The following is an 18,143-nucleotide window of genomic DNA, read 5'->3' as shown; positions in this document are numbered from 1 at the left end:
AGCAAGCATTATATAAGCCAGTTTTTCTTTCTATCTATCAATCAGCCAAACTTATCGAGCTCAGGGGAGACAATGTAATGCGGCTATATAATGAGGAAATTTTTATTAAATATACACTGACAAAATGTTTGAAGTGTCTCGCACATTTAAGTTTTTTTTCGTTTTTTTTTTCTTTTTTTTTCTCAATTTAAAGGATCATTTTCAACTTAGTGTAGTTTCAAATATCTCTTTTGTCGTTTATTCTAGTTTTCTGGCCATTGATTTTATATTTAAAGATATCGAAACTTGTAGAATGCACTAACTGATAGTTGCCGCTTTTGAGTGCACGCACTCACGACCTAATCATTCATCGATTGATCTTTGCAGTCCTAATAAGAAACCAAATATTACATAAAATTCCTACATGTAGTAATAACATTCAAGATGTCTGCTATGTTTCATCGAAATCGAGCCAGAAGTTAAGTTCACGTTACAGACTTGTAAAATGCTAACCACTTAGTATAGTGGTGGCATCAACCAAAATGTCGTTTACACAGCTAAGAACTTTATGTATAAGAGCATGAATATTCGTGTTTTAAAGTTGGGAATTTTTTTCTTTCTTTTTTTCTTTTTTTTTTTATAAAATTAATGCCTTGTCAACAAACAGCTTCGTCCCAAAAAGATGATGCAGTATATTTAATAGTTTCTAGTCTGGAAGGTCCCTTAAATGTGTTTAGTGGATTGTCTCACTCCCAACGTCATATCCCACACTTTCGTTCACCTTATACGCTCACACTATATCACTCTTTTTATTAACTCCCTAAATTGGACTGGAAAAACAAAACCAAACACTTCAATCCCGTTTCCCATTCCCATCCATACACCCTTACTCCAAGGATACCTCAGTCTCCTGTTTACACGACCAATAATAATAGTACTTACCATCGAAAGTCGCGGATCATCGTGCAATGAATTACGAACATTGTGTGTCCACCTGACCAACGGGTTATAGTTTTCCTTTCCTCGTTTGTCTACCCCGGACTTGACCTTTTATGAGCAACTCGGCGGGTGTTTCTAGAAAAGCAGAGGACGCTTACCCTACCGGTGCACCTGGTCCATGCTCCCAGTTTTTAGTGGAGTCCGAGTTGCTCATTTACTTTTGTTACTTTGTATGTGTGATTTTAGTTACTTTATGTTCTTTGTTGTGTATGTCTGTTTTCCATGTCTGGTCTTTGTCCCTGGATTACATTCTTTTGATTACCGCTATAACCTTGGTTCCCTTGATTACTCTTTCACACCACTGGGTCGATACCTCTGCTGGTAGATTTTGTCCCCGAGGGTATCACCAACCCAGTAATACAATTTTTAAAATTAATGGTTTTAACAAGAGGAATGAAAGAAAAACTGGCTCGGACGTCGCCCAGTGTAAAAAGGTCCGAACCTGACAGCAGATCGGACACTCTGTTGTCTTGTAAGTATGTGGTGTCCCCAGATGGGAATCTTAACACACTCACATCTGGTATGGAAAGTGCCCCGACCAATGCAACTAAAAGTACCCAATCACACGTTCAGTCTGCAGACCATCTATTCCAGTACAAAAATTCTGACTATTTTAAAATTATCAAACCATGTTCCATCACTTTAAACGATATATTTGATTACAACGATGACGAACCACATTGTACCATATCAAAATGTGGTATAAACAATTGCAAAACATGCAACATTCTTATAACCGACCCTTACTTCTCCAGTTCCCTTACAAACAAAACCTTCCATACAAGAAGTCACGATGACTTAAGTTGCAATCAACAAACTTAATATATGGATTAGAATGCAACTTATGTGGTTTAATATATGTCGGAGAAACGGCAGAACGATTAAATAAAAGAATGTGCGGTCATCGTTCGGGAATTAACACCACCAAATTCCCGACAATTTATAAACACTTTAATCAACAAGATCATTCAATCCTCTCCATGAAAGTTCGTATTTTAGAAAAAATTTACCATCCTAAGAACAGTCCCGTTCTAAGTAAAACCTATCGTAGGGAAGGAGAGGAGTACTGGATACACAGACTAGGTACTGCAATACCTTACGGATGCAATGACAACATCAAAAGTATAGGAAACCTTTCAAGCCAATATAACAATAACATAAATGTGATGAATTTATTTGACAAAAATCCAAGACGGGAAAGGAGTCATGGCCATCGCCGCTATACGTCACCTAAGTTACATGATGTCTCCATAGATGGTCTCCTTCCTTTCATACAAAAACCTCTTGGACTTCATCACATTAGAACCAAACTTTATTCTATACCTCTCACTCTACTACACTCCCTTTACAAAACAAGTCTTGACACTCCTGTTTCTGACCCCACTTCATCATTATACAGACTTGTTGCCATCATTTTGGATATTGGTTTCCACAGACTCTTTAAACCAGTTTGTGTTAAAAGTCAAGATGAAGAAAAACGATCATTTATTCCACTACCGTTTGTCAACAAAGGTATAGATGCAATTAATTTGGCTAACATCCTCCATCACAAAAACGTTACCAACAAAATTGTCCCATATTTCAAAGACAAATCCATACCAATTATTTCATATTCCTATACTTCACCCATACCATCCAAAATTTTCAATTATAAAAGGCTATAGCAGAACCTCGAGATTGAGGACTTCAAGGCTAAACCACCTGACTGTTCTTGCAAAACCTCTCCATTCAAATATGGTCCGTCTGGTCACGTCGTTACGGGAGATTTAACCATTATCGAAAACGAATCTCTGCGTAATATCCTTTCTAAAGGTCCCAAGTACCGTAAACCACGCTCCATAAATTGGAATTATAACTTTAAAGTTCTTATGGATGCCGTCGAGGACTATGCAAGAAAATGGATAAAACGAGAACAAGAAGACATTGATTCTCTGTCAGAATGGTTAAAGGCCGTGAGGTTTTCAATTTTGAAACGAATGAAAGTTTTATGTAGGTCAATGAGTGCCAAGGCTACATCAGTTTTCAAAGACCCCGATGTAGCAAAAACATTGTCTACTATACATGACAAATATGTTGTCGTACCAGCAGACAAAGCCCAAAACAACATTGTTTTTGTCTGCAAAACGTTTTATATCCAATGTTTATTATCAGAGGTAGACGTAGAAAACAATAGCAGTGATAAGACCTACACTGCTACCACTCTTTCCAAAGAAGAGATTGTGGAAAACCATAAATCTGTGCTATCCCCTTTTGGACTCTCTACCAAGGACGATGATTGTGATTTACCGTCTATGTACTGGATTCCTAAACTTCACAAGAATCCATACAAACAACGTTTCATAGCTGGATCTGCAAAATGTACCACCAAACCTCTTTCAAAACTTTTAACTTCTATACTCACAACTGTCAAAGAGGGTCTACAGTCCTACCACAACACTTGTTACTCCCGTAGTGGTATTAATTCAATGTGGATCCTGAAAAATTGAAAAGATCTTTTGGAGACAATCAGTTCAAGACTATCATCTGATTATAATAGCATTAAAACCTATGATTTTTCAGCACTGTATACTTCTATTCCCCATACTCAGTTAAAATTCCGACTTAAAAACATTATACATCGTTGTTTTTCCAAAAAAGATGGTACACCTAAATACAAATATATAGTTCTTGTTAGAGATTCCTCATACTTTGTAAGAAATAATTCCAAATCATCTTCCAAATATACAGAGGAAGATGTTTACAAAATGCTGGAATTTTTAATCGACAACATATTTGTCCAGTGTGGTGGACGTGTTTTTCAACAAACGGTCGGCATTCCAATGGGAACAAATTGTGCTCCTTTACTAGCTGACCTATTCCTTCACTCTTATGAGGCTGACTTTATAGCTGATCTGATCAGAAAGAAAGAATATTGTTTGGCTAGATCCTTCAATCTCAGTTTCCGCTATATAGATGACGTGTTATCTTTAAACAATCCTAATTTCGGGAATTTGATACATCGCATCTACCCAAAAGAACTTGAGATAAAAGATACTACAGACACTGTGAAGTCAGCCTCATATCTTGACCTACACTTAGAAATCGATGGTAAAGGAAAACTATTGACCAAACTTTACGACAAACGTGATGACTTTTCATTCAGAATTGTCAACTTTCCTTTCATCTGTGGCAACATCCCTTCGGCTCCTGCGTATGGCGTGTTCATATCACAACTCATACGTTATGCCAGAGCTTGCCGGGACTACGCAGACCTTTTGTATCGCGCTAGAACTCTAACAAATAGGCTTCTGGAACAGGGTTATGTTGCTACAAGCTTGATGTCATCACTACAGAAGTTTTATGGTCATCATCATGAACTCGTGGATCGTTATGGTGTATCCATCAGCACCATGAAAACTGATGTATTCAACGGGTCATAGTTTTCCTTTCCTCGTTTGTCTACCCCGGACTTGACCTTTTATGAGCAACTCGGCGGGTGTTTCTAGAAAAGCAGAGGACGCTTACCCTACCGGTGCACCTGGTTCGTGGTCCCAGTTTTAGTGGAGTCCGAGTTGCTCATTTACTTTTGTTACTTTGTATGTATGATTTTAGTTACTTTATGTTCTTTGTTGTGTATGTCTGTTTTCCATGTCTGGTCTTTGTCTCTGGATTACATTCTTTTGATTACCGCTATAACCTTGGTTCCCTTGATTACTCTTTCACTAGAAAATCAAGGGTTTTCAAGCGATGCGTTCTACATTATGGTTATATATGTGAAAGTGTTATGAAATTTGGACCTTGAATTCCTGTTCCGTTCATCTTGTATCGAGCAAAAAGGAAAGTTTGCTACATTACTTCATTAATTTGAAACTCGTTATCGATGTAACAACAAGTGATGAACTGTGTTCAGACATTGTTTAAATCTATCACAGTTAACAAGTAACTTTAAAGGCACTGCAAACCATTGCACTAATTCAGAATCGGTAAAGAAATCACCTCAGCCTATACTGAAATTTTACGATTTAATTAATCGTGTACAAACATTTTTCCTGAGTTCTAATTCTAAATATTAAGTGTTCTGTCTTCATGTTAAACTGACTTTGATTTTTTTTTCACTTATAACCTTAGGATTATTTTCCCTTTTTAATGTGTCACTCACTGGATGGTTGTAAAAGTTTGTATTTTGTCACAATATTGTATAAAAACAAGTTGTACTTTGATAAACCACGAATTTACATGAATTTATTCAATCAGTTTGCAATTCACATAATTTGAGAACAACTAATTGCTCGTGTTTAATTAATTAGAACATACAATTAAGCATTGATAAACATAATTTTAATATGCTCGTGTATTTACCTGAGCGTAATACTACTTGAGTAAAACTCAAAACTACTTCATAATACCGTGTGCTCATTTCTATGAACGAGAACAAGAAAATTTCCTAAAGACATGTACATGCTTACAAAATTATTCCAGGTAATTAAACAAATCAAGATATTGAAAAATCGCCGTAAGCAACTGTAACAATACAAAAGTTGCTCAACAATGTGATTTTCGTACAAGTCAGTATTGCTCATTTAGCCCTTAAAGCTTTAGGATTTGTCCAAAAACAGCGTTTAACTTTTACAGCTCGAGGTTAGTTTAAGAAGAATAGTATAATATTTAAGTTTTCTTTTGTTTGTTTCTCCCTCTTTGTTCAATTGATTAACACCCATACATAGAATCTGTATATTTCAATATGCATACGTTGCTTAACACCTGTTGTTTTAAACATATAAAAGTGTATAAAAACTAAGTTCACCCAAGTAAAGGCATGTGTAATAAGTGAAGTCGCTCGTTTTTCGTGCATTTAAAGTGAATTCATTATACAACTATGTGCATATGCGAATACCTTTGGCTTAAATAACTAGATGCAATTTGTAAATGGAAAAAGCATTGGTCTTTTTTCCTATATCTTGTTACAAAATTAATGCGACCAAATTCATAAAATCCCAACTGTTTCCACAATTGTGCATGAAAATCAATCACAAAGTTAGAATAGCTTGTTTAATTTGACGAAAACTCATAAATAGCATTAAGAAACTGTACAAGTACATCTCGAAGCAGCAAGCTGGCGACTTGATATTTGCCAATATCCTCGATATCTTATTCAAGACACTCTTTTGTGGAGAAGAATAATCGATTGGTTAGCTTATACAAAGCAATATTAGCTGATTCTAAGTAAGACCATAAGCCATCCATCAATACCGGTTTATTCACAAGCAGACGATCTACTTGTAGGTTTCCGTGTGTTGCCTTGAGGCCAATCAAGCGACTGCGCTCAGTACAACGGCGTGTCTTGATTTAATGCCAAGCTGATACTAGTACAGCCAGTTAACTTAGATATAGGTAGTTTGGAGTGAGAACTCAGCATAACAAGTTGTCACGAGAAGTAGATCAGCTGGAGTTCTTCAGGAAAGAGGGAAATTTGTTACAGGTAAGAAAACAATTGAAGTTTTAAAACTTTTTTCAAACTTTACAAAACTTTTTCTTGCTTTTTGGACCAGTGTTTAAATTCTTTCTGTATAAGTAAACAAAGAAGTTCTTATGTAAAGTACTGTGGTATAGGTAATAGGTAAAGTATATTAAAAGCCTGCTCACTAAATTATTGTGTTGTACAAAGTGTATTTTGTAAGGTCGATGGATTTTAATTCTGATCAATGGGCCTTATGTTGGCTATTGTGTGCAGTTAAGCTTTTTGTTATTTTCTCACAGATTTCTCGATCTCTTTAGCCTTTTTTATTGACTCACATAATATGGGATAAGAAATATTATTTTGTTACTTTATATCAAAAGTTTATGGCGTACATTGATAAAAAGTAACACGATATGGCGCGTAAAAGCATATGGCTCGTCTGCTGAAATGGGTTGATTGTAAGCAGACGTATCCTCTATGCGTCATGACCTCGCCTTTGTATTGCAAGTGTGCGTTTAAGCAGCTTACAATTTATTTTTGGCAGTAAGACTCCCTTATTGTTATTGATTGAGAAGAAGGTCGTTAATAACTTTTAATGCTCAGATGTCAACAAGTAATTCATATATAAATACAACTAAATGCAATTATGATGTTTTTAATGCTGCTTAAGGCTTAAAATTTATGTCCTGAAAAATTTTATTAATTACAACACGAAATATAAATTGATAACCAAATAAAAGTGGCAAAGAGTCAAAACGATTTACAGAGAGAATTTTATTGCATATATGTCAACGTGACTTTTATGTTGTCGAATGAGAAAAAGCGATTATTTACGGACAATTGATTAGGTTTTCATTAACCTAAGAAGCCAATCTGCTTTCATTACAAAGCAACGTAGCTTTGATTGTGTTCCACGTCTCTGCTTTGGCTGACCTTAGTTCATTTTACGGTAAGTAAATAAGCAGACGGAGTTCTTTAATTGCCGCGTAATCGAATGTTTATTTTTGTATAACTTTTTTCTTCGCAAAGTGGTTGTTCTTGAAACATAACGCACTGTATTATCTTAAGAATCGTAGTTTTAATTTGTTTTTTATTTACTTTTATTTACTCCTGTATTCAAAGTACATCTGTTGAAAATTTATTTTTTGGTCTGTAGTTTGTTTTTATGCATCATTCCCTTTACATTTGGCCTAACTATTTGGGAGGGGAGGGTTTTTTTTGTGGGGGTTGATGGGGGTGGGGTAGAACACACACTGAAGAGTTGCTTAGATTTCTTGTACATGATGTATTATCACTACATGAAAAAAATGATTTAAAGTCAATAAAACATTATAGCCTTAGGAGCTAGTTCGATATGTTTTTGCTATGCTTGATAGCGACTGCAATGACTGTCCTTAAGTCCCTGAGCACAAAAGTCAAACTTTACATTTTACCACAGGGTGTATTAGGATAAATTATTGGATTTTTGACATTACAAAATAACTTCCGACTTCTGATTTATTTTACTTTGTTCTAGTGACAAGTTGTCATATGACTTGTTCCTGATGTTTCAATCAAAGTATGTGCAATGGAATAAACGATTAGGCTTCCAGTCATATGCACCTTGAGTACTGGATAGACAACCTTTTCCATAAATAACCTATAGATAACTTGTCATTCTTGAATTCTAGACTTGATTTATACTAATTTAGTGTATCTAAATCTTATCTTTTAACCGTGTCAATCAACCTTACTGAAACTTTCAGCAAAATTATATTTCTTTTTATTGATTACAGGTTATGACTACTCTAAAATTTGTTTTAATAAATCGTTTTGTGGGTTAGAATCCAAATAATATAGGATGATTTAAAATGCAAATTAAAAAGTTAATTTATTAACAAAAGCTTATTTTGATCTCTTTCTTTAATTTGTTTATTGAGAAGGCAACTTCTTAGTATATTGGCAATTTGTTGTCGATGAAGTTTCAGAAAAAGTTGTTGAACATTGATGCTTAACATTGATGCTTACTATGGCTAAAATGTCCTTTCAAAGAAGATCCTAATTACGTTGTTATAGTTTGTCATTTCGAAGAAAAAAATTACACGTTCTTCACGAAATCCTAAACAGTTTGAGAAAGTGGCCTAAACCTGTGATTCGTGAAGGCTTTTGTTTCATAACGAACCACCTACATATAAACAACTTTTTTTTACAAATTTTATTTGATTACATTTAACCTCAGTGGTCACAGACGACATCAGCTGTCCGGCAAACCGTAGGAAACTACTACGCGCCCTTGTATATTTTTCTTCTCCGATCGGTGCCTTACACGAGGGTAACTACATTTTTCTCAATGGATCGCATTACTACAAAATGACAACTGGTCTGCGAGTCAAGAAAATATCCGTACTTGGGATGACTTGTATTTCTCCCTTGTATCAACAAAGTTGAAAAGATAAGGTCATTGTGCCAGTCTACTAAGCAGCTAAACTCGGGGAATACTCGACTAATCATCAAAACTTCATGTTCGGACATAAAATATCTAGCTAAGTTTCACACAAGTTGCCTGCGATTGTAAGCAATTTCATTAATACGGGTTTGGTTCGGAGTTCAACTGGTTGTCAGGTTCTATTATTCTATTCGAATAGGCCTTTTGAAAACAAGCAGACAGACTGACGGAAAGGTGCTGCCAATGTCTCGATTTTCTACCGAATGAGCTTAAGTTTAGGGAACTCTTACATGCGGTATAGCGTACTTCACTTTCACACTCTTACATTCAATAGTTTTCACTCGACCCGCACATATATGCAAAACATTTCACCCCCTTTGTAGCGGAATACATGGACCATGTTTTTAGAAAAGTGACGAGTAGTCCTCGCTTTTATGGCCATAGTTTCAAAATTGATCGAAAACTTGTAAAATTTTGATGACTATTATTTGCATATTTGATAGCTTAACTAATTACGATGCTAAGGGTACTTCGACATAAGTGTTAGGCATGTTTTTTTCACATGATTTATTTAATTTTTTTTCTGTCAATCTGTCATTTCTATGGTAGTTCCTTATGTTTCAATCAATTCATGTAATCAATAGTTTTTACAGCAGTTTTCCGTGTAATTTTTGTTTGTAAGGGAACTATTTGCTCTAGGCTTAAACAGTGCTTACGCAAAAACAACCACGAGATAAAAACTATACAACATTTTTTGTCAAACATGATGGCTGCTTTCACTCGGCAGGTTTTTCCTTTTTCGCCGGAATACCGCATTTATAACAATGGTAATTTATTAGTTTAAGCACATTCATTTATTTAGATCACAATGCATTTATATTTCTTCAGTTATAAATTATTTATGGACTAAATTGATCTAATATGTATAACCAGTTTATGTTGTCATGAATATTTGTTATTCATGTTTTCTTAGAAAGCTCATAACTTAATATTTTTTTCTTTGCTTATCACTTACAAGAGCTTAACCTATGTGCAAGTCGCGATTTATTTGCTGTGGAATTTTTCAATAATCTTACAGATTTTATAAAGTAAACAAAATATGTGTATTACGTGACTTTTATTAACAGCGTTTTATCGTACGTATCAACAACATAAAGACACTCTGCGACCTCGCTTGAGAAAAACTTTTCTCTTTCGTTCTAGACACAATTAATACTAATGATACGCGACCCTCATAGAGAACAAACCGTATCATGATTAAGACAATGAATGTGTTTTGGCGTAAAAGCATAGATTTTCTCTCTTATCGTTGAAGTTGAAGAAAAGCAGAAATCTGGAGATACGAGTTAACATGTTGAAAGATCTGAAGGCTTGACTTTAGAAACTTGACCTGGGATCAAACTCCTCCATTTAGCTGCTCGTGTTTTAATGTGTTCAGGCGAAGTGACGATGCGACTGTTTTGTGTACCTTTAAGTGCATTATGGGGTTGGTTGATCAATCACCCCGTTGGGACTAATTGTTAGCTTACTGTTACTTGACGAACTCGAACACTGAACATTGCAGTCTCGACGAATAAATTATACCGCGGGGCAGGGAGTTGCAAGAGAACTAAGTTGCATTTCGTTTGCAGGTACTAAAATACTTTAAATCTGTACTCGCTGACTTAAGACATTTTTAAATGAGAAAAATGGTCATTCCATTATTAATTTGACGATAATTTCATATTCTTTATCTTCTTTTTTAGAAATGGATGATGTGTTTCCTGAGACAATCAATGGCGTATGTGTCAAGGTTGAACCAGCATGCGTGAAATCTGAACCTCATGTGTCAGAAAAGTCGGGCAACGATTTTGGTGATCGATACCCTCTTCAAAGATCTCCATTTGAAAACGGTACAGCTAACTTCAGCGGAGGTGAAATGACCGAAGCAGGATCTAAATATAGCGACCGACACACTCCAACATTTAGTCGCCCTTCTGAATTTCATCCCCAGCATGGACTACCATATATGTATGAAGACTTCAGAAAGTCAGACTCACCTGCTGTTTCCGACGACTTTAAATCAAGGATGTCGCCTATGGAAAACAATTTCGCCACATCAACGCCCTCCGTCAAGCCAGAAAGTATAGCGCCGCGTCTTCCATCATATCACCTTTCAAAAGGGACACCACCGTCAATGCTTGGGAACAGTATATATAGTTACGCTGCATTCAACGATGACAGCTTTTCAAAAATGAACTCAATGCTAAAAAATGATACGAATGGTGAAGACATCGATGAAGAAGAATGCAAGCTAAATTTGACATATCCAGGAACTGCTCGGCCTATTGGTAAAAAGGCTCATCTCCCAAAGCGCTACAAGTGTGCAATGTGCGCCTATAAAACTCGATACAAGTCGGACTTAAATCGCCATGTACGTAAGCATGCAATAGCTGGATACAATTGTGATATTTGTAACATGCCATTCAAAACAGTGGGCAATGTTGAGTTTCATAAACGTAGAGAACATGCAGATACTTACGTTGCTATGAAACCAGAGAAAAAGTCGAAATACAACTGCAAAATATGCAACTTTACAACCATGCAAAGTTCTGAGTTGGCGCGGCATGTCCGCAAGCATTGCATAGCAAAATTTTCCTGTGATATGTGCAATCGACCGTTTATGTCGGCGGGTAGTCTTTTTCAACATAAGCGCACCCTTCATAATATTACTGATGAAAAGTTACAAACGACACAAGAGACTGAAAAGTCGGGAGGTCAAGAGGGCATTCAAACGGAACCGACAGAAGATAGTGATGACGAAAACTATAGAACTGTACCTAATAGACAGGAAAGCGTTCAGTCATATGACATTTCGAATGGAGCATTGGAGAAAACAAAAGACGCTCCCGAAAAATCAAATGGCGATACAAATCACATGCAGGAAACAGTTGATACTGAGGCAACGAATGGAACGAACTCCATAAATTTATCCAATGTAGGTAAGAGTATGGAGATTGACGAAAACGTTCCCGAAAATCTTGTCGTTGAGAATGGAACTAACAAAGAACCGAAAGATGGAGATGAAGTTGCAAAATACATTTGTCAGTTTTGTGACAAACCGTTTGGTAGGAAGCTTGCTCTCGATTACCATTTGAAAATTGTTCATAAAATGACAATTCGAGGGGAGGACAGTGCGTTTTTAGAATACGATGATGACTATGATATAGCTTTAGATATGTCGATCAAGGATCTTGAAAATAACAACAAGTCTCCTATGCAGGAAGAAGAATCGTTCGGAGAACGTGAAGATTTCAAAAACATGCGCCATCAATGTCCGTTCTGTGCTTATGCTACAAATTACAAAAGCACTTACGATCGCCATGTCAAGAAGCACGACCTCGAATGTCATATTTGCCCAGTTTGTAAAATGCCGTTCATCACTTTCGGGCATATGCAGCGTCACATTCGAGATAACCATCAAGAATATCATCGGCAAACCACAGATGATAGAAATGGGACCGAAAACGGACTTATCTCTCCGAAAGAAAACCTGTACGCTAATGGTATAAAGCCCCCGCTGAAGATGGCTATTAAACGAGACTTTAACAAACCATGTAACTCAGGCGTAGTTAATTATCAGGCAGTCAACTTGAATGGTCATGCAAGAATCAAATCTAATGTTGCCACTAACCTCCCATCAAAAAGAAAGAAGCAAACGCCGGTTCAGCGACAGCTAGAGCAGGGAGTATCGCTTGAACCACCAGCTTATGGGAGATATGCCAAACTTGTTTCCGATTTCGATGATTTTTCGTCCCGTCCATTTGCATGTGCTTTGTGTTTCTTTAGAACAAACAATGCAGACGAACTATCTAAACATACACGAAATCATCTGACTGGATGCAACCCATATCCGGTTCCAGAGACAGCTAGATTCAATATGGCCTTCATGCATCAATTCCAGAATAGAGATAGTCAGACTGTCGAAAGACCTGAACCAACAAAGCAACAGCAATTCCTTCCACAAAACAACATTGCTCCTGCATTCAGAAAGCCAAACAATAAGCTACAAGACGTCATTTCAAAACTATGGAGCGAACCCAAATCTGAGATCAATAACCCAGATGAAGTCTCCTTCGAGGAGGAGGAAGAGGAAGACGACAACTCAAGAAACATTTCCGACTCTATCATTCCGACATTTTCTGTTCATTACAGGAAAGACAAGACCAATCTAACAAGACCATACCTTTGCTTATTGTGCAGGAAAAGATTTCGATTGTTGACAATTCTAAAACAACATTTCCGACAGAGCCACAGCGAGTCACAAATAAACAATAAATCATACACGTGTAGTATTTGTGGCGAGGTGTTTCATAGTCCTGTCCTGTTGCAGGAACATCATGACTTTCATCATAAAATGCAATCTTAACTAATTTAACAAAACTTTCTTTAATGTTGTAATCTTTCCTTCTTGGTGCAGATATTTTGTTCTTAATGTATATGCAGTGTATGCATTGTGGAAATATTGCGGAGGTGCTAATCTAGAATTGTAGATACAAAAAATGTTTTTTGAAACATGTATTTTTATTGAAATCTATGTTTTAAAAACGAATTTATGAGTTTCTGTTCAAAAGTAGGACCATGTCACAAACATTTCGAATTAACAGTAGTTTGTATGGTATTATTTTTGACTTGATTTTAAAATGTCTTTTTTGTTATTTCTTTCAACCACACTATGCATTTGGTAAAATGTAGGTAAAATATGGGTTCTCGGTGATGAAAGGGGCCATGAACATGTGTATACCGTTAGCAGTGGCAATTCTGTTCGAAGCACTCTTATCTTACTTTTTTTGGTTCGGCCATTGCGCTTTGTATTTGGCAAAATACTGTTTTATGATTGCGAATTTTGTTTTCTCATTAATTGTAAACAAGTTACAGTAACTGAATTCCCGAGTGTCAGTTTTCACCTAGCGGTATTATATGCGTCAAACAATTTATGCACGATGACAGTATTACAAAATTTTGTTATAAACTTCAAATATTTATTCCAGAGTTGTATATATGTTTGTTTCATTAAAAATGTTGATCTTCAATCATTTAGCGTACTCGTTTAATCTTTAATGATATGTTCATGATTTTAGCGATATGAGCTATATTTTTACAAAGTGTTTGAATGGTCATAACTAAGAAAGCGACGACGGGTAAAGATAACAATTTTATCATGGATTTTTTTAGAGAATTAAGTCAATTGCTAGTCCATGCAATTTGATTCTGCTATGTACACGACTTCGTTCCCACACCTTATTTCCAAACAACACACACACACACACTTTATAGCTTCTTAACTACTGAAAGCTTAAGAATATTCGTTTTATTTATTAAACATAATACTTTAAGCGTATTTCCAATCATTGGTACTTTCTTGTCATAAAGCAACGACTGGGCGACCGCCATTTCGTCATCATTATTGGCTGTAGTTCGACTCGGGTGTCTAGAGACAAGAACTTTACCGTTGTTAAACGTGTACAATACGACATTCAGTTGAAACATAAAATAACAAGTGGCGGACTTCGGGGGTCATATCCCCCTTTTTCCTCTTGTTCGAAAGTTTTGTTAATTTCGTACAAATTTTGCACAAATAATGGTCTAGAACCCCTGATAACATAAGAAAATGATAGGTCAAGCGTACATTGCTTCTCTAGAACCACATAAAGTATGACTAAACTGAAAAATAATTTCATATGATTAAGGACTCTAATTATTTTATTGTTAAAAACTGTCGGTAGAAAATAAGCCTCAAATTAAGAAAGGGGTATTTAATAATTTTGTTGTTTGCTATCGAAATGATGTTTAACCTCCAACATATTTCTGGGAACGACGAAAATAGAATCTGGTACATGTACAATGTATGTACGCTTTGGATATTTGTGTACAATATGTGTTGCACTACCTAAAATAGGCCATATTGAAATATCCAAAGGCAACTGACATGCAGACAAATTAAACAATGAAACGTTCACTTGGACGAGAAAAAAGAACTAAACCAAGCTGACGTCTAAAGCTACAAATGAGAAACGGGAAAAATAACATGGGTTACATTGAGGGACGTGAACAAGAACAAGAATTATGCCGATCTGTTCCCAGTGTTGTTTTATCAAGTTCATACACTTACGGAAATGTACATGTATAACCTTAAGTCAGATTAACTGTTCCGGGTTTTTCTGTTCATATACCAAAAGGGGAACCGACGTTGCCGCATCAACTGTTTCAGCATGCACCGATGTTTTTTTCGTTGGTATTTCTGCATCGACTGTTATAGTAAAAGAAGAAAGAAATAATAAGTAAAATCATAGGTATTTGGTGACAGGTCCGAATATCTCGGTCCTCCCCCTTTTTTCAAAATGTGACCATTTAGAAATTTCTGCTGATTTCAGTTATCGTAGTGTTTGTAGTATCAGATTTTGAAAAAAAAGGAGTGCTGAGAACTAGTTCCTGTCCCCAAAGTACCTATTTTCTACCGCCATATAGGGTTGATGGTACTAAACGTTACTACCTCCAGGTTAACACTAGTGTAATTGTATTTCTCTTGGCGCCTTTTGTATTGATATATTTCTGTTCTTGAGTTATTGCTTTTTTTTAATTTCCCCCTTGTTACCCCCTCCCCCCCCCCCAAAAAAAAAAAAACAAAAACAAAAAAAAAAAAAAACAAAAAAAAAAAAACAGGAAAGAGAAAACAAAACATCTCTTTGTTAATGTAAACAAAGAATTTTCTTAACTGGATATCATACAATACCGTACCCTTTCATTTAATACAGAGGTTCACTGGATCTGGATAGCGCGATCATATATTATAAGCTCTCGCGATAAGTGCTAAAATGGCACGCCAGCCCATTAAAAAAATTGTTGAAGCCCTACAAATAGAAATGTAATGAAAAAAGTAAAGAGACTTACATTGATGGTAAAAACTAAATATAAGAAAATCAAAGAATTCGAGTAGTACTCCAGCTAAGAATCATGCAAAAAGTGATTCATGGTTTGAAAACCTACATATTTTTATTTTTGATATTTTGTTTAAAGCGTTACAGTAAACAGCAATTAACAAGTGATTTTCAAATAATCCCTTTTCATTTGAGACATAAATTATAAAGAATGTACTATAGAAATTAAAATTTAGGGCGATAACTTTGTAATTGACATTGAAACACAATAAAAACTAAAGAATTTTCAATGTGAATTATCTCTTTAATATTTACCCTGTATAATGCCCAAAGATTGGGTCGATGATAGGTGGATTGGGCTTTTGTACTACCTGAGCTCCGTACAGCTTGTATGAGGACAAGATACGAACCCAAAATTGGAAAACGTTTTCTATCACACTTTTATTAATAAGTTTTGTAAATAAAAAAAAAAACAAGAGCCTCCCATGAGCCTGAATCGCTCGACTGCTTAAATTTTGTCTTTCAAGGGCACTAACTCTAACAAGGAGTTGTCTGTCAGAGTCATCTGACAACTCTGACCCAATGCAGACTGTTGTAGGCCTTGTAATAAAGACAATTTCGGTAATCGATATAATTCCGCTAAACCTAACGGTGTTGGAGATACGCGAAAAAAAAACTATCTATCTGACCCTTATGTTCCATTTTTAGTAACGGCAGTCGTGTTTTTCGACGGATCAAAGAACCCCACACCAGTTCTTTGCAGAACACACTAAGGAACATTCTTAACAAATTTTATTCTGATTGGTCCACTTCTTTCAGAGGAGACGATTTTTGAAAGAAATAACATTAAAAAAAGGCAATAACTCCAACATGGCTGAACCGATTAAAACGCAAATTTGACCAGAGATGAATCTCATGATTGAGCCTAGCCATATTAGGCTTGTTTTTTGAGCAGGTCACATATGACATATTGTTGTATTGGTCTTGTTTTTTTCCATATAGTATCTGTCCGTATTCATCCAGTAAATGGTCATTTTCGTTAGGTATTGAACGGACAATTTCATATATATGTACTTTTACTGAGACGATTCAAGCTGGAAACGCCCTTACACAAAAACAAAAACAAAAATTAAGGCAGCATAATATATATATATAAACACATACAACTGAGGACTTTAATTTATGTTCTTTCGTAAACAAGGCAAAATTCCCTGTGGAAAATGTTATCTTTTCTATATAACCCAGGGAATGTCTACCTCATCAAGGGGATACCTTTAAGTATCTACTTAAGCATAGCACTCAAGAAAGCAATCTCACATCGACCGCCAATATGTACTCGATCAATGCTCAGGAATAGCGAGAAAGGATCAATTGTAATAATGCTTCAGAAGTAAGGTATAGATTGAAATGAACGATTACTCTCTTATCTGATGAATTGGGTTGTCTTTTTGTCTGTTCACTTTGATAAGACATGGAAAAACTTTAAAAAATAAATAAACAAGAAACGTGTCAATGTGATTTTCGATATGACCGCAGAGATCGACTTTAAACATTTGGGTTACACCATTCAAGCAAAGCACTGTTCTGAGTAGACGTAATAAGAGTTTGTCCCTAGTCGAAGAGACTTCTTTTAACCCCAATATCTTAAACTGTTCATATCACAATCCCAGTTCCAAGATTCATTTTAGTGCATGACATCTCGTATTACAATTTCATGGATAACTATACACTTGTGCTAAAGATATTAAGGCCACAATTTAACCAGAGTAAAGAAACAACTATAGGTACTACGTTTTTGACAAAATACTACTTATGTACATGTGATACCCCTATTGGAGCAGTAAAATCCATTTTTCTATTCGGCCATCTTCCTGTCTATCTGTATATTATGCTTAAAGATTTAGGAAGCTTTTAAAAAATAAAAAATCAAGATATACGATATATGATACGACATTTTATAGTTTCACTGATAACTGAAAAAGGCTCATCTGGGTCAAGTCGGAGATCTGTTTTCCAACTTATAATGTCCTTCCGTTTGTCCGTCCTCCGACGATTCCCAGAAGGCAAATTGAGAATGGAAAAAAAATTTAAAAATAACAAACTTTGCACAGTGGTTTAGTCGCCAAACAAACTTTGCACAGTGATTTAGTCGCCAAACTAACTTTGCACAGTGGTTTAGTTCCATAATATACAGCAAAATCAAAAATAAAGTTTTCGAGGTAAGCCACTTCGAACATTTTGCCATCCCCTTTTTCAACATTACGTGGACCACTAATCACTTCCATTAATACCCTATTTAAAAAAAATATTATTGACAAAATCTACATATACCTCTTTTAGGGTTAGGCATATTTATGGTACACGTAATTTCTCCAAAACAGCATAT

The 18,143-nt window shown here is 35.7% G+C and overlaps 1 protein-coding gene across 3 annotated transcripts; it reads left to right on the top strand.

Annotated features, from left to right (window-relative positions):
• Window positions 1-6,211: 6,211 nt before the first annotated feature.
• Window positions 6,212-13,912, top strand: LOC148626699 (uncharacterized). Of its 3 annotated transcripts, none has more exons than XM_088570909.1 (2): window positions 6,212-6,436; window positions 10,586-13,912. In XM_088570909.1, exon 2 carries the CDS (start codon window positions 10,588-10,590, stop codon window positions 13,246-13,248), a length of 2,661 nt encoding a protein of 886 aa, XP_088427035.1. In that variant the 5' UTR covers window positions 6,212-6,436; window positions 10,586-10,587; the 3' UTR covers window positions 13,249-13,912. The 3 variants fall into 3 exon arrangements, with proteins under 3 accessions (XP_088427035.1, XP_088427037.1, XP_088427036.1); XM_088570911.1 differs by lacking the exon at window positions 6,212-6,436 and adding an exon at window positions 7,272-7,364; XM_088570910.1 differs by lacking the exon at window positions 6,212-6,436 and adding an exon at window positions 10,005-10,471.
• The last annotated feature ends 4,231 nt before the right edge of the window (window positions 13,913-18,143 follow it).

The sequence above is a fragment of the Perna viridis genome, chromosome 2 (assembly GCF_037379345.1).
Source record: "Perna viridis isolate PV_CMFRI_1.1 ecotype Kerala chromosome 2, ASM3737934v1, whole genome shotgun sequence".
NCBI lineage: Eukaryota > Metazoa > Mollusca > Bivalvia > Mytilida > Mytilidae > Perna > Perna viridis.
The sequence above is the reverse complement of the archived record's forward strand: the minus strand, read 5'-3'. Positions and strand labels throughout refer to the sequence as shown.